The 18,821-nt window shown below is 42.6% G+C and overlaps 4 protein-coding genes across 9 annotated transcripts; 1 reads left to right on the plus strand and 3 right to left on the minus strand.

The window, feature by feature from the left end:
* Positions 1 to 1,355: 1,355 nt before the first annotated feature.
* LOC129595566 (uncharacterized) lies at positions 1,356 to 3,293 on the minus strand. Of its 2 annotated transcripts, none has more exons than XM_055492613.1 (2): positions 2,434 to 3,293; positions 1,356 to 2,063 (listed from the first exon to the last, which is right to left on the minus strand). In XM_055492613.1, exons 1-2 carry the CDS (start codon positions 3,068 to 3,070, stop codon positions 1,636 to 1,638), a joined length of 1,065 nt encoding a protein of 354 aa, XP_055348588.1. In that variant the 5' UTR covers positions 3,071 to 3,293; the 3' UTR covers positions 1,356 to 1,635. The 2 variants fall into 2 exon arrangements, with proteins under 2 accessions (XP_055348588.1, XP_055348587.1); XM_055492612.1 differs by having other exon boundaries at positions 1,356 to 2,117.
* Positions 3,294 to 3,801: 508 nt separating this feature from the next.
* Positions 3,802 to 6,207, plus strand: LOC129595527 (uncharacterized). 2 transcript variants are annotated; one of them, XR_008691328.1, is made up of 3 exons: positions 3,802 to 4,188; positions 4,264 to 4,368; positions 4,440 to 6,207. XR_008691328.1 is itself a non-coding variant. In XM_055492572.1 (3 exons), exons 1-3 carry the CDS (start codon positions 4,147 to 4,149, stop codon positions 5,738 to 5,740), a joined length of 516 nt encoding a protein of 171 aa, XP_055348547.1. In that variant the 5' UTR covers positions 3,802 to 4,146; the 3' UTR covers positions 5,741 to 6,207. The 2 variants fall into 2 exon arrangements, 1 of the variants encoding a protein (XP_055348547.1); XM_055492572.1 differs by having other exon boundaries at positions 5,372 to 6,207.
* Positions 6,208 to 6,457: 250 nt separating this feature from the next.
* Positions 6,458 to 7,911, minus strand: LOC129595569 (uncharacterized). The gene is made up of 3 exons (XM_055492617.1): positions 7,683 to 7,911; positions 7,301 to 7,566; positions 6,458 to 7,195 (listed from the first exon to the last, which is right to left on the minus strand). Exons 2-3 carry the CDS (start codon positions 7,561 to 7,563, stop codon positions 6,883 to 6,885), a joined length of 576 nt encoding a protein of 191 aa, XP_055348592.1. The 5' UTR covers positions 7,564 to 7,566; positions 7,683 to 7,911; the 3' UTR covers positions 6,458 to 6,882.
* A 4,730-nt stretch (positions 7,912 to 12,641) lies between these two features.
* LOC129595507 (uncharacterized) lies at positions 12,642 to 17,504 on the minus strand. Of its 4 annotated transcripts, none has more exons than XM_055492546.1 (9): positions 17,356 to 17,504; positions 17,148 to 17,198; positions 16,806 to 17,089; positions 16,038 to 16,368; positions 15,588 to 15,942; positions 14,609 to 15,192; positions 14,136 to 14,430; positions 13,680 to 13,942; positions 12,642 to 13,475 (listed from the first exon to the last, which is right to left on the minus strand). In XM_055492546.1, exons 5-9 carry the CDS (start codon positions 15,783 to 15,785, stop codon positions 13,082 to 13,084), a joined length of 1,734 nt encoding a protein of 577 aa, XP_055348521.1. In that variant the 5' UTR covers positions 15,786 to 15,942; positions 16,038 to 16,368; positions 16,806 to 17,089; positions 17,148 to 17,198; positions 17,356 to 17,504; the 3' UTR covers positions 12,642 to 13,081. The 4 variants fall into 4 exon arrangements, with proteins under 4 accessions (XP_055348521.1, XP_055348520.1, XP_055348518.1 ...); XM_055492545.1 differs by having other exon boundaries at positions 15,588 to 15,978; XM_055492543.1 differs by having other exon boundaries at positions 15,588 to 16,368; positions 17,148 to 17,192.
* Between the last annotated feature and the right edge of the window lie 1,317 nt (positions 17,505 to 18,821).

Raw genomic sequence — 18,821 nt, forward strand, 5'->3', positions numbered from 1 at the left:
TCTAAGTCAAAAATGAAGAATAGCAATTTTGATTTCGTCAGCTGGTGCTGACTGCATAATGTATTTGTCATTATACCAGAAGTCTGCTGCAAGGAATTTTCTTAACTGCAGCTAAATTATATTTGGTTCCCCTAAATAGCTATTTGTACAGATATGAACGCTGCGATAGTACCTGAAGAAGAAATAATAATATACAAACGTTAAAATAAAAACCAAATGTATATTCTTTCGCGTGCTAAATGGTATTATGGTCGGTACATAATTTAAAGATCGCTGGCGTCAGCTACGTCGTGCCACCGTTACCCGTTTCAATAACGGTTTCGAGTTGATGTACAAATTTGAAGCACGCCGGTAGTGATTTATACAAATTTGTGCAATCTTGACGAATATGCAGCAGCTGAGTCTGTTTAACCGCTTGGCACTCTCAGACACATTATCGATATTATTAATGATATTATTGTGTACTGTACTACAGAATATTATAACCATGTATTAAATTGCATATTATGTCATAAAATTTCTGAAGTTTACTTAATTAAAGCTAGTTTAGTTTTTCTGATTAATTTCATGGTTTCTTATTTACTTCGCATTAAATACAAGATTCTTGATTTTGCGCAAAAGATTTTTTTTCGCGGAGACTGTTCAGAAAACAAACGTGCTGCTGGGTAGACTTACAGAGTAGGTGATAGAAAATATAGCCATTTTAGGTTTTTTGATAAATTATGCATTAATAGAGTTCAAGTATCGCCCTTTTTTATGCGGTAATTATATGTTTAGGAAACAAATTTTTGGATAGTCGCTTTTGTTTCCGACAGAACCTTCGCGTTTAATTATGGATAAACTGTCTGAAAAACAAGAAACAGAAAACAAGGAAGCATCTTCCAGCTACAGTTATGGAGATAAGACACAGAAAGAGTCAAAAATTTAATGACGACAAATCGAGGGATAAAACTAGCAAACCGAAAAAAGCAGAATCGCATCGTAAACCACTGCGGTCCTCAGGAAAGGTTGTGCTTTTGCTAAAATTGTTCCTTATAGTAGATGCCTAGATGCCTTATAACACCGGTGCGTAGTTGTCACAGTTGTGAATTATACATACATTTGGTGTGTCATTAAGTGCGTTTCAAGAGGGCTGTTGAGTGCGTCCAGTGCAATATAAAATTTAATGATTATGAGTATTGTACCATACTCGCGCTTTTGCAGAAGGGGTGCATATGGCGGGAAATGCGCAAATTGCATTTAAAAATTTCCAAATGTGGGCGTGCCATTGGTCGATCGGGTAAACATGAATTTTAAACACAAAAAAATACGAACTGACCGACGGCTATGTTAATCTAAATAAAATAAGCACCAAAACAGTACAAAGTAACAAAGCGTGCTTTAAAACACAGCAACAGACAATGTTATTGACATTAATCTGCAAACTATAATCAACAGCTAAAACGAGGGTGGTTTCTACAGAAAGGCGAATTCAACCCCAAAAGCAGAGTCAGTGGTTTTTTTATCGCAGAAAAAACCCCATGTAACATGATGACACATTCTGTGGCACCCAGGCCAAAAGGTCATGAGGTCTGACACCTGGCGCTTGTTTCGCAAGTTAGCGCAGCGATTCCAGTTCATGGTAGCCGACCTTTTCTAGCTTTCCGAACTTTTGACTGCTGTCGGCGTTGCTGACGGGGCGGTGGCGGTTGTCGTTGACAGAAAATACTTCCTGTTTTGCTCTTCCTTTAAAATAAAATGAACCATTTCCCAGTACGAGGAATTGACGGCCAGACTGCGGCTGTTCTCCTCATTCTTCTCACACCAGTCGTTGAAGGAATGCCATGCCGGTATGTCCTTGTAATGAACGGGTCCGTTGTATTCCATTAAATGGTTACTCATCACGTAGTCCACGTAAAAGTTCTTCTGGTATTCCGTGTTGTTTTTGTAAATTACAAACGGGATGTAGCCGCTGTTGTACAGCCATGATGAAGGCGTGTAGCTAGTGGAGTATACTTGGAGGATATCTTTGATATAGGATTGTCCAGGATGGCACGCGATGAAGCCGGCATTCATCTTGTCTTCTTCTCTAGTCAATAAACATTGGTATTTGCCTTCTTGCCATTCTTTTATTAATCCTGAAAGAAATAGTTATTTTTGGTGTTTGAATTTAAAAAAAGTCCACAAGTTACTATTAAGTAGAAGTGTTAAGTGTTAACTATACAACATAAGTATTAAGTAATAAGTTAAAATAAGTACAAGCTACTTTTAAGTTACTATAATACGTGATTAAATAGTTTTCTCCAAAAACACCTCCGGTTTCGATAAAGAAAGCCTACGAAGTAAACTGTCTTAGTTATTCTAAATATTAGCCATTTAAAAAAGTTCATTACACAGCATTTTGCATTGGATTTGAATATATAGAGTTTGTCGCCATTAAAAGTTTATATGTACCTATAATTTTTGGAAGAAAGAAAACGTCCTGGTCCATAACGATCCCACCGTACTGGTACGCTGTACTGTACTTGATAATATCCGCTTCGTGGGCAATGGAGGAAACGATAGCCGCGCCGAGGTAGAACCGCCTCCGCACCTGCACCAGCTGTATCATGGAATAATTGCTGAACATCGTACAGCGGCCAAATGGCCAGTAGTCGGCATGGTTGGTGTGTATGTAAATCTTAGTAGGACGAATATACAGCAGCGCGGATAAGATGCTAACACACTCCGTCCAGCAGAAGCTGCCGCGATCCCCGCTGGGTGGATCTGTATAGAAGCGCACGAGATGCACGGGCAAATGGCCATTTCCTTCCGGAATAACAATATTGCTCACAATGTCCGGGATGGGATTGTCGTACAGGTAGTGGTCACGGGGAAGGGAAACGGTCGAAGGTGGTCCAGAATCCGGCGGTTTGGGCGATGCAGTGTGCGGTACAGGATTGTGAATGATTTGATAGCTCCGGAGATTTTTAGGGGGCGCTGCTGTAAATTCTGCAGGCTCCGAGCGCCAAAAGTCTAGAGTGAGTTTGAGTAAAGCAGCGAAAAGCAACAGGACGAGGACCGCTTGGACAACACAAGCTGCACTTTTCATCGTGCACGCCGTTCGGCCACTAAGCAATGGCTATTTCTCGTCGTGTTGTATCCATTCCATTCGCAGGTTTAACGTGAACATGAATACAGCAACTAGAATAAAAGTGGAAGAGTGGCTAATAAGCGTGACTTTAGATTCACTAACTCAGCACATAATACATAATGTATGTACATACGGCTTATGTATCTGTATAATATTGTAATGTATGTATCGATTCGGCAACATGTAGTGCTGATTTGGCGTTGCACGGTTTAAAAATGCCGGAATTATTGCTACATTTCAAGTGGTCCAAACGTAACTGTGAACTGCAACTGCATTACGCTCGTTTATGAAATGTTTTCCTTGATTTCTAACACTTAATCTAAGCTTTCAGTAAAAATTTTGTTATAACTGTCAAAAAGCAGATAAGCTGTAGACATAAAATTAAGTAAATACTAAATAAATCGCAGCAGTAAATAAGCCATGACTATCAAATTTGCGGCTGGTTAGTAGCCGTAGTTGCAATCCTTACACAGCATCGCACGCACAGTAGCTGCTCGCCTCAGTTGTCTGTAATCTAGTTTGCGCGGCTGTAACAAACTGTTATTATATAGATCTTTCGAACCGATTATCTTTCGAATCTTTCGTTATTATCTTTCGAACCGATTCGTATCAGAGGTTCTACGATGATCAACGAGCTGGATCAAGCGATCAAGAAAAAATTTGGCATAAAGTTAATAGATGTCTCGCAATGCATTTCCCGAAAAAGCACAATTAATGCGGCATCTACTTGGTTCAGTACTCTGTTATCTCCTGAGGTACAATCGAGTTAAATAAGAGCCATGGGATGAACAACACATATTTGATTAATTGCGGTTTGCAACTTATTGCATCTTTCCGATGTAGTCGTTTCGCAAAATGCGCAAGTTTCTTCGTAATAACACAGAATCTTATATCATGCGAATGGCACAACATACACAAAAATAATCCAGCAATTTTTGATTTATTCGGTAAAGATCGACTGTAGAAATCCCGTGAATCGATGTACAAATTTCGTGGATGGGCGGAGAAACAGAAATGCAGTCAGGGCATCGCCGATGCACACTGCCACAACTGATAATCAAATGAACTCGAATCAGGTACGTCTAAAGCGCCTGACAACACTTGGTTGATTGATTTGTTTGTTAAAATTTTGACAACAAAACTATTTTCAGGTCATTGTTCAGAGAGGAACGGCAGCAGCGACGGCTTCGAGCCAAAAGATTGACGATGGCACTCGATCGTTTCTATTCCTAACGCTACTTACGTTCAGCGTAATGGTATGTTGAACGGTGTACGGCAAGTGTATTGGACGCTAGACAGTTTCATGGACGTCTCTGGGTTATTTCAGTTGCAACGGATCACGATGAATCTCTATCAGGTTCAGGGAATTTTGGATCCCATTCTTTTTGCGTTGTCTTTGAGTATTTTTCGTTCTGCGCTTGTGCAGTTTTGCAAGAAACCTGCCGTGCCCAATAGGCACGCTCCTCTGATTCGATTGAATTAATTCGCATATTGAGACGAATTGCATATCTGGAGTAATTTTAATTCGGTTCGGTTTATTTTCCTGTGGCTACCAATAAGTTTTGTTTGGAAAAGTCGCTTTTTTTTGCATTTTTTCATGTTACCCGTTTCGTAGACAACTACAGTATGTCTTAAAATACAATTTATTAACAAAACTTGCTGTTCCTGATAATGCTCGAATTCTCATGCCCAGTATATTAAATACGTCGAATGGTTGTTTGATTTTCTTATATGTTATATCCGCTGCGTTGCTCTGTCCAACATTGCATTTACACACATTCAGCCGATAATAGTTAAGCTTCCGGTATGACGCAAACAGCGAGCTCATTCACATACTACAGTAATCAAGGATTACCTTACTAATTACAGTAATTAAGGATTACCTTACTACAGTAATTAAGGACAGATCAAAGAACGAAGCACCATCGCTCAAATTCTGACTTTATTTTGTCGATATTCACATACGGAATGTACGATAGAGCTAATTTTTCTTCCGATGACTGCGCACATTTCACTTCATCGCTCGTATGTACTCGTATAAAGCCGAACGTATAATTATTATACCGATGTACTGTTTCTCACTTTTATAGCACGTGCTTGTGGACGTGCATTCGGTACTATTACGATTTTAGCAACAAAATGCCGATGTTTATGTGGATTCTTTCAGTTCTATCGGCATCTACTGTGGTGCTCGGTGTGTAAGGAAAGGAAAACATTCTTTAGCGACTGAGTAAATGAATTAAACTCTTCATGTTACAGGTGATACGGGTGGCAGCAGTGGTGGATCCGCAAAACGCTCAAGCCACCGAGGGACAAATTGACCTCGACGTTCAACAGTCGCCTTCGCTAGACAACAGCAACCACCAGTCGCTGGCCACCGGACAGAGCAGCGTCGCAGGTACATCGATATCGTTCAACAGTAACACCAATACGGCTCTCCAGTTTGATCCCGCGCTTCCTGCCAACCCCGTTATTTCTGGAAGTAACTCAGCAAACTCCCATGGAAACGGCGTCACCGGTGTTATACAGAACAACGACCAAAGCCATTCCAACAGCACGAACGACGGTCAGCATCACTCGGTGGTCGGCCAGTCGCATATAACGGCAATGGCACGGGATTGTATTTGAACAATTACGCGAACGGGGAACTTTTTGCCTATCACGACACGACCGGAGCGCCGTATCGTACGACACCAGCGCCTTGCCAAGGTTATCCGTGCCAGGGTCGATGTTTCCCGGGATGGAATGGCGTGTCGTGTACGTGTTTCTGCCCACCCGCAACGGCTCCCGAAGGACCAGAATCACTAGTTGGCAGCAGAAGCGAACAGTGAAAACTGTCTCACGCGGCTGATCAGCGGCGGCGCGACGCAGCGCCCCGAGCAAAAACCGGTAACGCACAGAAGCGTGGACGGCCACAGGCTGGGAAACCTGGAAAGTCTCACGAAGCAGATCATCCCACCACGGCTCAACGACAAAGCTCGTGATAGAATCTGAAGAGTTTTTAAACGGCAAAATAACTCCGGTCCTTATACATCACTTAAATTACTGTATAAAGCATCTTCATCCGTTACGGTGTGTTCCAACCATTCCCTGCAGGACCAGAAAACTGTTGTAATAGTGATTAAAAACGACATGTATTTATCATCATTCGTGACGGCCATCGGTGTAGCAAAGCTTACATAAAAGCAGAATTTAAATTTGAATTTCCTCTTTGAACAGAACACTGAAAAGTAAATACCAGTAATAAATATTTAGCTCAACAGCCGAGCTGCTACAGAAAAAGGACAGGCGCAGAGCATGCATTAGTGACTATGTATAATAATATTATTATTATCATATCGTATACCTAAATCAATATTTAGATTGTTCAGAAAATATCTCGGCTACATTATAAATAAATTTGCCGCGACGCCAACATTGAAATAAATTATCTGCGGACTGCGTAGACTAAAAATACATTTTTAACAGATGCAAATGTGAGAAACGCATAAGTGTAAAGGTTAATTATTTCTTTCTTCAATGTTTAAATTCGGAATTTGTAATTAGTATCTGCCAGCGTAGGCTTGCTGTTCTGTTAATAGGCTATTGCCGGGATAAAGAATTATTTCTGTAACCGGGCCTACCACCGGCAGAATCCGAATACAAACTTTCCTTTCCGTGAAATTACAACAGTATTGCATGGTGCTCCTTATCAGCGTTCATTCCTTCCGGTGACGCGTTCTAGTGCAGAGGCAGGCACAACGGTTTCTGTTCCACAACTCCTCTCGGCATCATTCGAAAACCGCCACGCATAATTCATAGCAGACAACCACAGTAATGCCGCTCAATAACAATAACACAGCGGGTAGCTGCCTGTTTTCTGGAAATGCGAATGCCACCACCGCGATGGGAAGGTACTTGCTGAAGTATGTACGTTGCAGCGTCAGCATGATGACGCCTTGGCATTCTCCCCACAGAGCACAGATGCAGAATCGCTTGGTAACCTTTGACTGGGCATTCTTCTTAACAGTCGGGACATCTTCGGGTTCTCCATCACTTGTAGAGTCATTGCTGTCCTCTGTGTCGTGCACATTTTGGTGCGCCCTGCAAAAAAAGCGAATGATGCACAACGCGCATTTGTATTCCCCTTTTGCTTGGTGATCAAGGTTAGCTTTATAAAGAAGCAGGCAAATCTCTACGTCTTTTTACTTGTTTGATTCCAGGCCGGCACACAAAAGATTGGTCAAACCATGAAGGAAAATTTTTGAAACGATGACTATTTGCACTAGTCCAACACATGTAAAGGGCAACACGACCAGAAACAGGAGTGCCCCAAGCCTCAGCGTGTACACATATTCCGTCATCGGTAAAACGGATGACGAGAACAGCGAAAGCAGAGCCGGGTTGCTGGTACTCAAACGGGGATAATGCAGATCCATCCAGTACGACAACATAGCTGTAATTTGATTCATTCCCTGTAACAATGCACTGGGCACGATTAATAAAAACTATAATACAGTCAATACAAGAATTACGAAGAATTATAAGCGAATGTTTAAAAGCCCTATTTATACATTTTGAGTTTGCATACCGTTGCGGAATTGTCGCAGTTTGCGAAGTTTGCGTACGACCAGTACTCGTCGTTCTTCTCAGAGGATACCCTGAATTTTTCTTGGGGAACTATGAATGCGGTCAGCCAGTGGAAAAAGGCTGGCACATAGAATATCAGATTCACTGCGTTGGTAGTGACACACTGGAAACCAGGAAGGAACAACAGGCTGATTAATGTTCGTGCGGTTGGCGGCGAAAACAAGGTTCGTGAGTTCTTCGTCGCGTTCGGGGATGGGTTCGTCGTTCACGACACGAATAATTCTTGTCCCGTTATTTCCCTTTCAATAACAATTTTAGCTTGAACTCAGATAATATTATCATATTAAGTATGAATTATGAAGCGGTGTTCCTTGGCAATTATTATAATGCAAGTACAGTCATACGTTTTCTTACATACGAGTAATTCAGAGTAAGTATCGGGCAATGGTAAACCATAAGAATAGAAGTTAAAATAATCTATCATATGGTGTCATGCATAAAAGAAATGACTTAATACAGGGTACCAAATTCGGGTACAAGCATGAAAACTTTCTCTTTCGCCTTACGAAGTCCATGTCTTCGCCCCATCCCGAAAAGCTTTTTACAGTACATTGTCTTATGATTTGTGTAGCGAATAGCTTATACTCATACACGTGAATACCGTTTGTGCGCCAAAATGCGGTTGGGAAGTTCTAGCCGTAAGAATTTCCCAAAAGTTCAAATGCCATCTGGCGTACTTCTACCAAAAGACATCTGACTGGTTTAAACTTTTTGGAATTTCTTTACGGCTATAAATTCAGAACCAGATGTTGGGCGGAAAAACGGTTTTCACGTCAGTATGTACAAATTATCGGGCTCCACAATGTCATTGGACACTGTAAAAGCTGTTTGAGTGTGCGCGAAAGTGAAAGTTTTCATGCATGTCCCGAATTTAGTATCATGTATCGGGTTACTTCCCTTAAGCTTACTGGACATCTTTGTACAGGTCGATGAATAACATTCGTTCATCCACACTCCCCAAACTCTTCCCGTGCAGTGTACAGCCAAGAGACAGAACACGATGGCACTTGCCGGGAACACAGCATCCTTTCCGCATAGGTAACCGCTAAAGAACACCACCACACCTCCGCCATGGACGAGGGGCAGAACACACAAGAACATCCATAATACGGTGACGCAGACCACCCCGAGAACGATGGCAACGGTATGTCTGGTGACAAACACCCACATGGGTGTCGCCGGGTTCTTAACGGGATCACCTCTGTCCGCATCCCGATAGATGTTGTAGCCAAGGAACGATGTAATGCTGTCACAGTTACGGATGTGCAGCGTCCATCGGGTATGGGGCACTCCCCAGTGCCGATTGACAATGATGGACAAGGTTATGGAGACGCCCAACACGGCTGTGGCGGCGACGATGGCGACGGCAAAGTGGTAGCCCAGATTTATTTGGATTGGATTGGTTACGGCAGTAGCGGTCGCATTAGGGACCACGACGGTGGTCTACGGCTTCCAGGCGGATACAATGCCATCCCAGACGCACCCGTTCATCTTCTAGTGAAGAAGCGTTGATTGAATAGCGGAAATATTACGCTGGAATAAAACTCGAAGAGTGGTCATAACTCACTGAAGCGTCCTTTTTATTCTGATCCCTTTTGTTTCACTTTTTGCAGATAAAAATCAGTTAGTTTTTTTCCAAAATACAGTTTTATATTTACGATGTTGTTTTGATAGGCTTGCGAAATCTAATTAACACTTCGTTGACTAGCAGTTTTGAGCAACGCGGCTGACTTTCTTGGTGGAAGTCCCCAGAAGCATCCTATTGGTCATTAAGATCTACTAACCAGTCATTCTTTTTGTTTTGAAGAGGTTTGACCAATAACATTGCCCATTAAGACAAAAGAAATACACTCGCACCTGCGCCAGATTTAGTGGCGATGAAAGAACATGGGAACATCTTTTGATGAGATGTTCTGCTTATCTGCTAATTGATCGCATGGCTCCGCAGCTATTGTCTTTGCTTAGTCTATGCTGACCCGGATTCAACCTTTTATTGCCCTAGCGGTCTGCGCGCGCACCTGATTGTTAGCTGCTCTGGTCGTTTTCCATGTATGCCTGTCAGTCGAACAGCGGCTTCATTGGGCAGTCTTCCCAAACTTCCTAATGCGCCCGACTTTTTTGTAAGCCATCGGCAAAACATACATTGCTCAAAATTTTACAGTAGCGTGCTGATACTGTTTAGTACATGGCCTGATTTTTTCGACATCTTTCATTTGCGCAAACGGGCGGTGTAACAGCTTGAATGTACGGTAAGTGTCCCAAAATGATGGTGACTTCCACCATCCCAGTTCTGGACTTCCGGCTGCACTGCGTGTGTTGTAAAGAGTACTATTAGAAACTAGACGTTTTTTCACCCACACAGCCCAAAATTTGCTGTAAAATTATTTTTTTGAAATTAGTTAGTGATTTAATAAGGCCGGTTGTGGCGTGAGTAACCATGCTAGTCAACGAAGTTTGCACAATTCAAATGAAATTTGAAGGTTAAGTGTAGTAGTGTACTAGTTCCAGTCAATCAAAAGCAGATTTCGAAATATCAAGAAAGTAATTAAAGTAATTAAAGTAATTAAAGCAATTAAAGTAATTAAGTAAGAGTAAGAGTAAGAGTGAGTTACTTAAAGTAGTTAATTCGGGAGTTAAAGTTAAGAAGCACTGCGTCATTTGAAAAAGCAGTTTTATACATACAATTTTAAAGATCAGCCGCATCAGACTATCGAAATCCGTGTAACTATCGTGGTCGACTCGTGTTGCATCCCATTCCGGAAAGAAACGTGAGCCGAACTTCAACGAAATGTGGCATCCGATCCAGAATACGACCAGGGTGTTAGGAGCGTGGCTCTGTTCGTGAGGTTGCCGGCTGTACGGAGAATATCTTACGATATTCTGCTGTACGCCGATAGCCTAGTGGTGCCTCTCTCGGCCTTAGAGTATAGAGGACGCGGGTTCGATTCCCGCAATCGGCAGATTTTTTGCGAGTTATGTAGTCAGCAGCGGCCAGTCTGGCATGGTGGAGATGCGAGTCGTGTACGATCCTCGTACGCTACGATATTCATACGCGGTGGTGGATGCAGCGCACGAATACAATGCACACCTGAGCGCAGCCGCACAATCAACGATGCCCGCAAGGGAAACGATGCCCGTAAGGGAACTATACCCGCAAGGGAAACGATACCTGTACAAGGCAGCAGGCTGGATCGCTCGCTGACGCAGGAGCTCGAGACGTGACGCTCGCTGAGGGAGGGGTGTTAGGAGCGTGGCTCTGTTCGTTAGGTTGCCGGCTGTACGGAGAGTATCTTACGATATTCTGCTGTACGCCGATAGCCTAGTGGTGCCTCTCTCGGCCTTAGAGTATAGAGGACGCGGGTTCGATTCCCGCAATCGGCAGATTTTTTGCGAGTTATGTAGTCAGCAGCGGCCAGTCTGGCAAGGGCCTCCAGAAGTATATCATGATAGGGCCAGGTCAGAGGGCGCTTCAGCGCTAAACGAAACATCTTTCGCTTTTGTCCCAGGACAGAACCGAATTTAAGGTGCGACTAAGATAATGCGCAGCAAACACTAGTGTAAATCGTAATTTATATGAGATCACAGTCTCAGATTGTGACTCGAATGTCCAACACGAGCTAAGGTAATAACGGGATATACTCTAAAGGAGTAACATATAAAGCAGGGTACAATTAATTGGTCAATTACTGCGTTATAGCAAGATTCTTGTTGCAGAATTATGACGTTAGCCACGGAATCAGAGAACCTTAGCTAACAGTAGCGAGTACACAGTCCGTAATGAGATCATCTGATGGAATCAGAGTAGCGTCTTATAACAGATCCAGTGTCAGCGCTGTATATGGATTCCTTGCCCTTATAAACCTTTTGCAATCTTGACCCATATCGATCTGGGGGTAGTGTTATGAGCAGACAACATTCGGCTGTCTTACATAATATATCCGCCGTTTTGCCGGTTTCTATACAGTCTTACTTTATTTAGATTCGTTACTCGTACTGTGTATCGATTTTGATCGGGGCTATTTTCCGTGAAAAGCCGTTCATTTTTATTTAGCGGTACTATGTATCAGCTTCCCAGCCGGTAGTTAAAGGGATCAATTCAGGCTGGCCAAATTTGTCACAAACGAACAATTAGTGGGAAGAAAAACTGCAATTTAATTGCACGCAGGACATGACCTTCTTTTGAAGCAAGCCAGGTAATCCTAGTAAACAAGCAAACGGTTTTACTGTGAAACTGGAGATGTTTGACAAACTACGTACAGTAGCATCACATTCCTTAAATCCCGTACCGTATAGTGCGATCGGGTTTTCTGACAACCCAACGGAGATTATAAACGCTGATTTTACACGAACCAGCTTATGCATAATATTGCGGTACTTACCGAAATGCTTTTGCAGATGGGTATTAGTTCGCTGGTTCTCAAGTCTATTCCCGTTTTTATATTCTTCTGCATTTTTAAGAAATTAAGGGGACAGGCAAATACGATCAGCAGGAATTATTGCTTTAATTGCTAAGCACAAACGATAAACCACAGCCACAAATATTAAAACCACAGCCACAAATGCAGAAGAAAAGTTTTCGTTATTGTTCAACAAGCGCTGGCATTTTGCAGCAAGCCTTGACAGTGCTCCTTATGGTGACAGCAATTAGCGTGGATTGTAATTAATTGTGTACTGTAAATAATTGTTGGATTTAGCGTGACATATGTTTCAAATAAATCAACTGCTTATGTCGAGAATTTGAATAACAGAGTAGCGATTAACTTGCTTACAGTGCATGGGCAATTTTGTTGTCGAATTTCAACCTCTAGCGGTTTACTGTTTGATGGTGCTTGAGGTTCTGTACGACAGCATGGCATTTCACAGGAAAACCGAATTTTTATTTGCATACCTCCTCATAACATTAAATTAAACAGTAAAGTACATCGACTCGGCCGATTGCAGTATGCGTGAACATTTTCCGCAAATGGACTAACAAACCTAAGCAAGAAAAAATTATACCGGCTATGAGTACCGACATTTAAATGTGTGAAGCCAGTTTTATTCTAAAATACTAGTATCTAACACGTAATTAGCACAGATATGACAGCAAATTACATAATGTACTTATGGAAATATTATGATGTTACTATCAACTAAATTGGTACTGTTACTATCAATTACTGATATTAGTATTACGATTAGCAACTCTTCACGTGAAAACTGCTCAAGTAATGAATCAAAAATACCCAAGAATTGCGATCAACCACCTGAAGAACCCGAGCCAGAACCGTTAGTACATTTTCTGATAAAGTTACTCCGGCATTCCGGGATGATCCTCAACGAGTCTAGGCTTTCGTTCGACTAGTTAGTCTTTCGTTCTTTCTGAGAACACTTGCCAGTGGTGCAGGCACAGGTACATCCACCCCAGAATTCTTCTCGGAAAACTTTAAAAATCCCCACCAGTAATTTATACCACACGCCCACGATAAGAGCGGTTAGCAGCAGCAGCACCCCGGGCAATTGCAGGTGTTCTGGCAGGGCAAACGCCACCACGGTGAGGGGAAGATACTTGCAGAACAGTATGCGCTGAAGGGTCAGCGCGGACGAGCCTAGGAATTCACATCCCAGCGCGCAGATGCAGAAGCGTTCAGATACTGCTGGCGGGCCGTTCTTCTTAACCGTTCCAGCTGTACTTGCTCTGTCGTTATCCCTAGCGTTCCAAGAGTCATCAATGTCCTCGAGATGCTGTTGATTGCTGTCAAAAAGCACAGCAAAGAATATCGCATATATAGTTTTGATATTTTTATAATTAATGAATTAGTGCCCCGTTTCTAGCAACGGAATATAAGCCTTACATGATACACATCGTTTGTAATTGCAGCATTTGTTGGAACTAATTGTTACCGAAATAATAAACCAAAGAGCACTCGTGTTTGTTTATTATGTGTTTCAAAAATACCGATTCGTGCCGACACGGAAAAGTGATTCCAAATAGCCGATGAGCATTTTGCAAATCATGATGATTTCCGCCACAGCCACGCTTATAAAGGGCAAAGCGGCCAAAAACAGAATGACGCCCATCCACACAATGTACAGAAACTCCGTCACGGGAGAAAACTTGGACGAGAAGAGAGAGACCAGAGCGGGATTGCTGTCGGATGGCAACCGAGGATAACGCAAATCCATCCAGTACGATAACATGGCCGTAATCTGGTTCATTCCCTAGTTAGGCAATATAGACGAATAAACTTATACCTTGGACTTTGTAGCGCCGGTAGAGTATGTACGTTTTTGCATTGTGAATAAGACAGACATTAAGAAAGGACATTAAATTTGAGCGCAGATGTGATTTTCCTGTCTGGGCTCTAAGGGAACTGGCAGCACTATTGTGAATATAATTATAAAGTCTGCTTACCGTTGCGTAGTTATGGCAGCAGTCGGTGCAGTTGACGTACAACCAGTAGCCTCGGTTTCTCGCTTCACTTGCTGCGTCCACGCTCAGCTCGCGAACTACAACGGGTGCCCGTGCCCGAAAAAACAGATTGATGGAGTTGTGTACGGCACATGTGCAGCCGCAGACGACAAATAGGCTGATTGCCACCAACAGTTCCCACCGAGCTGATCGTGATGAATCTCCCGCTGCGGTCTTGGTCGACGATTTGCCAGACGTTGGTTGCAGTTGCACGATTAACTCTAGTCCCGTTAGTCTCCTTTTAATAACATAATCATCATGTCCGTTAATTGACCTTAAGTTTATATATATTTTTATCAGCAGAATGCTAACCAGCTTAACGATATTTTCGTAGAGTGTACCTCGCCTTTAACACCTATCTGTAATACATTCGCAAAAACGAGGCTCTACCTAAGATATTCTAAATGAAGCTTTACCTAATATACTCGCGAAGACGGGTGAAATAGCTGTCTTGCATCCACACTCCCCAAACTCGTCCTGTGCAGTGTGCAGCCAGCAGACAAAATACGACGACGCAGGTAGGGAACACAGCGTCGTGCCCGCATATGCGCCCGAAGATGAGGACTGTCAGTCCCGCGACCTCGATCAGTGGCAGAACGCAAAGGAAGATCCATAATGCCGGGAAGCATACCGCAGCGCAAACGGCGACGACGACCTGCTTAATAACAAATATCCACATAGGCGTGGCTGGATCTTTCCACGGGTTACACTCCCCATCAAAGTGAACATTATAGCCCATGAAGGATGTGATGCGTCCACAGTTGCGAATATGTTCCGTCCAGCGGATGCGGGGCATCCCCCAGTGCCGGTTGACGAGGATGGACAAGGTCACCGAGACGCCCAACACTGCAGTGGAAATGACGGTGGCAATGGCACTGTAATAGCCGAAATTCACCTGGGTCGGACGTGTGATATAGGTGGCGGCTGGATCGATGACGGTTGAGGCGCTTCCTGGCTTCCAGGCGAGGACAATGTCATCCCAAGTGCATCCGTTCATCTCCTAACAAAGAAATGGTTTACAGTCAGCATGTACTATCCGTTGAGATAAATATGTACTAGCACAGTACAGAGTAACTGCTCATGCAAGCATTCTTTATGTACATCTGTATGCAGAAGGCTTTTTCCTCACAGGCCTTAGGTTAACTGATGCTTCATTCCAGACCTAAATTGTCTTCCTGCGTCATTAATTTTATGGTTCTAATATAACGTATAATTGCGCTTCCATTAAGTTCAAAGAAGGTAATACTTTATATTTTTTTTGTGAAGTGCCAGTTTATATTATGTAATAGAAATTTTATAAAATCAAGAGACTGTGCTATGGCGGTAGGTAAAAAAAATGCATAATTTGCAATCAGTGTTTGAGCACGCATGAATAAGTATTGTACAGATACATACACGACCAAGCATCAGCCAAAGCAGACTATCCAATTCTGTATAGCTGTCCGGGTCAACTCGCGTTACTTCCCATTCGGGAAAGAAACGCGTGCCAAACTTCAACGAAATGTGGCATCCGATCCAGAAAACAACCAAGGCCTCCAGGAGAATATCGTGATAAGCCCAGGTCAAGGTGCGCTTCAGCGCCACACCAGTCATTTTTCTTGTTTGTGTGGAGCTACAATGAAATTCGCGATCCGGTTCGAAAAACGAATACTGCGTCAATTCGTCCACAAAGATCAACAATTTCCATAGAGTTCAACCGAGAACAGGCAATGAAATGGAGAACAGCTTAAATGTAGAAACGGGATATACTCTAAATGTTGAACGCAGACAATAATCAAGATCAATGCTGAAAATTCAGTAAGTCTGGTTACGGAACCCAGCGGTGCGCCTTGTTAAGAAGCTAACCTTGGCTTAAAGCGTTGAGACGATCAGATCACCGACCAAGTTTAGAGTAGCGCAATACATTTCACATTGCAAGCGTAGCACCGCTTTTAGCTAACCTCGCCCTTAACGCACTTTAAGCATCCTCGTACAATAATCGATCGATCTGGTATGATATCATGCCTGACGACATTCAACACGGCTGTATGATTTGGTTTCCAGTTTTCCACATTACGGTTTACCGCTCGGCCCATGAAAATCCGGATTCCCAGTCCTACGACTATCGATTCATATCTTATCCATTTTCCTGAACGGGCGCGTATTTTAAGGCTGGAGGAACACGTCGGCTCAAAAACTGCAAAAGTAGATGCAAATTTAGCCACTTTAATCTGTACAGCAAATGGATTATCATGGAAGTGGGTGCTGCTAGCACGCATGGTTAGGTTTTTTTGCAACTTTGTCCAGGTAGTACTGGTAATCAGGCAAACCGCTTTTTGTGAAATGGCAATTGTTTAGAAGGTCACGTAAAACGACGCCATAATACCAGTGCAAGGAAAGAATAGTGTGATTCGCTTCTTCCGACAATGTTGCGGCGATTACTACCGCGTCAATTTCTTAAAGACCATCTTAACTGGGCAAACCGTGTTAAGATGACTTGATGAGATGAAAAGTAATTCATTTCTACCAGCCACGTCAGACCATGGAACGATAAAATAATTAGTTCACAGAATAATATGAGTGCTTCAGAGCGATACAACATAAATAGTTAAAATTAATACGGTGCATCCTAACTCAAACGTTCTATTTCGACATCGGTTCCGGTGGTGTTCCCGGTAAATTAGGCAAGGGAGCAAAAGCCGAAGAAAGATAGGGATATCGTGCCGTTCCGCCTTTTTCAGCGAAGACCACCGCCGCTGGCGTAACTACGTGGACGTTGTGGGTGAACGTATTGTGCACCGTAACCCGCGGTCCACGCTTCGTGCAAGCCACAGTGATTCCAATGACGGTGGCCACTACCGCCACACATCCAATGACTATGCCGGCAAAAGCCCCGACGCTCAGCACATCGTTGGATACTGTGAACCATCAGTTCGTAGCACGAAAGTACAAGCAAGTTTTCCATTTTTCACTAACCGGAAATAGCTGTGATCGCTGATCTTTCTGTTGTAGTTGTGGCTGCTGAAACTGAGAAAATACAATGCAGCAGCAGAAGCGAAGGTGAACCGTTCGTTTCTTTATTATAAAACATTCGTTAACTATGTTTGAAACATGACATTCAAGAACTATACCGCAAATCCTGCCGTTACATCGTACTGAAGATAAATTTTAACATTTTCCTAACCGTGCGCGGAATAATCAATGGCCGTAGTCGTTGCTCTTCGTGTTACCGTTGTCGGTGTCTTTGTTGTTACTGTTGTCGTTGTTACTGAAATTTTACAGAACGCGCGAAGAATGTAAAAGCCTAATGAGCTGTTTTGTCTACTGCTTACGAAAATTCATCTTGCAACTGGTTGAATTGTAGTATTTTCCTTTATGCAAAATGACACTATCTAACCGATTACAGCAACAGTACTTTCAGCGCATGAAGCTACTGTTACGCCAGGTTATCAGGTGCAGAAAATCATCCTAACATATTGATTGACACGTCCCATTATCTTAAATAGTTGTCGCGTGTGAAAAACTTAAGACAGTCAAGAAAGCGCTTGCTTAGTACGCGCTTCAGCTTTGCTAGTCGGTGACACGCTGGACATTATACAGGATGACCTTGATTTCTTTGCTATCCACCCATTGGCACCCAATACCGCTGTACGTAATTTCATTGCATAGCATTACTTAAAGGTGGCTTCCCTACAATTCTGCTCTTATCAAGTGCAACTAACAGTACAGCACACCGTTTAATGCAGAAAAGCTCAATGTGCATCGACTAGTTTATGCTTCGATAAGCTTAGATAAGCTTATAGCTCAACAAGCCTATCCTACAAAAGTAATGATTGCTAATATTGCTTTAGCGATACATTTCCAGAAAATTGCAGTCGCTGACGTTGCACCTTTAGGTTTCGTATTTTCCTGTTTGTAAAGAACGCGGAAGAGGTTAATGAGATTCTGATGATCAGCTAATTCTGGCTAGCAACTTAATGCCATACTTCCGCTGCAGCCGCATTGGTGAAAATCCCAAGCGCTCCAAGTTGGGATTGTTTTCTGGAATCATACGTTATGACAGACGTAAGCTGGAATTCCAGAGGTAGCAGACCAGGGGTAGTCAATCATCAGTCTTTGCTCAGTAAATATCAATTGCAGGTATTTTCTTGAGTTAAGGGAAGTGGGTCGGTACATGGTACCGAATTCGTATACATGCACGAAAACTTACACTTTCGCACTCCCAAACACATTTTTGTTTCGGTTTATGACGTTTTGTAGCCAGAAGATTTGTATACACAGAAGATTTATGCAACATCCGGTTCGGGAGTTATGGCTGTTACAAAATTCCAAAAAGTTTAAAGGCGTTCAGGTGTACCAAAAGTCTCATTATAGACCGATCTCTCTCAAATTTTGCACGTAAATGCGCATGTCCATGAAGATCGTTTTTACACCGATCCAGACTTCCATGATTTTTTTCAAATTTTAAAATGGATTTTAAAATTTTTGAAATTCATTTTAAAATCTGAAAAACATGCTAGAACAGTGGATCGGTGTAAAAACGTTCTTCGTGGTTAAGTGCGTTTACGTGCAAATTCTGAGGGACATCGGTCCATAATGAGACTTTTGGTACACCTGAACGCATTTAAACTTTTTGGAATTTTGTAACAG

The sequence above is a fragment of the Paramacrobiotus metropolitanus genome, unplaced genomic scaffold (genome assembly GCF_019649055.1).
Source record: "Paramacrobiotus metropolitanus isolate TYO unplaced genomic scaffold, Prichtersi_v1.0 Parri_scaffold0000079, whole genome shotgun sequence".
Classification (NCBI taxonomy): domain Eukaryota; kingdom Metazoa; phylum Tardigrada; class Eutardigrada; order Parachela; family Macrobiotidae; genus Paramacrobiotus; species Paramacrobiotus metropolitanus.

What these genes read in the sequence shown, in the direction of transcription:
- LOC129595566 (XM_055492612.1), bottom strand. Translation starts at nt 3,070, where the DNA reads ATGAAAAGTGCAGCTTGTGTTGTCCAAGCGGTCCTCGTCCTGTTGCTT. An exon ending in CTTTCTTCCAAAAATTATAG is followed by an intron (nt 2,118 to 2,433) that starts GTACATATAAAC and finishes TATTTCTTTCAG; the next exon opens with GATTAATAAAAGAATGGCAA.
- LOC129595507 (XM_055492543.1), bottom strand. Translation starts at nt 15,785, where the DNA reads ATGACTGGTGTGGCGCTGAAGCGCACCTTGACCTGGGCTTATCACGAT. An exon ending in TTTGGCTGATGCTTGGTCGT is followed by an intron (nt 15,193 to 15,587) that starts GTATGTATCTGT and finishes TTTCTTTGTTAG; the next exon opens with GAGATGAACGGATGCACTTG. An exon ending in CGTCTTCGCGAGTATATTAG is followed by an intron (nt 14,431 to 14,608) that starts GTAAAGCTTCAT and finishes TGTTATTAAAAG; the next exon opens with GAGACTAACGGGACTAGAGT.
- LOC129595569 (XM_055492617.1), bottom strand. Translation starts at nt 7,563, where the DNA reads ATGAATCAAATTACAGCTATGTTGTCGTACTGGATGGATCTGCATTAT. An exon ending in GCCGGCCTGGAATCAAACAA is followed by an intron (nt 7,196 to 7,300) that starts GTAAAAAGACGT and finishes CTTTTTTTGCAG; the next exon opens with GGCGCACCAAAATGTGCACG.
- LOC129595527 (XM_055492572.1), top strand. Translation starts at nt 4,147, where the DNA reads ATGCACACTGCCACAACTGATAATCAAATGAACTCGAATCAG. An exon ending in ATCAAATGAACTCGAATCAG is followed by an intron (nt 4,189 to 4,263) that starts GTACGTCTAAAG and finishes AACTATTTTCAG; the next exon opens with GTCATTGTTCAGAGAGGAAC. An exon ending in TACTTACGTTCAGCGTAATG is followed by an intron (nt 4,369 to 5,371) that starts GTATGTTGAACG and finishes TTCATGTTACAG; the next exon opens with GTGATACGGGTGGCAGCAGT.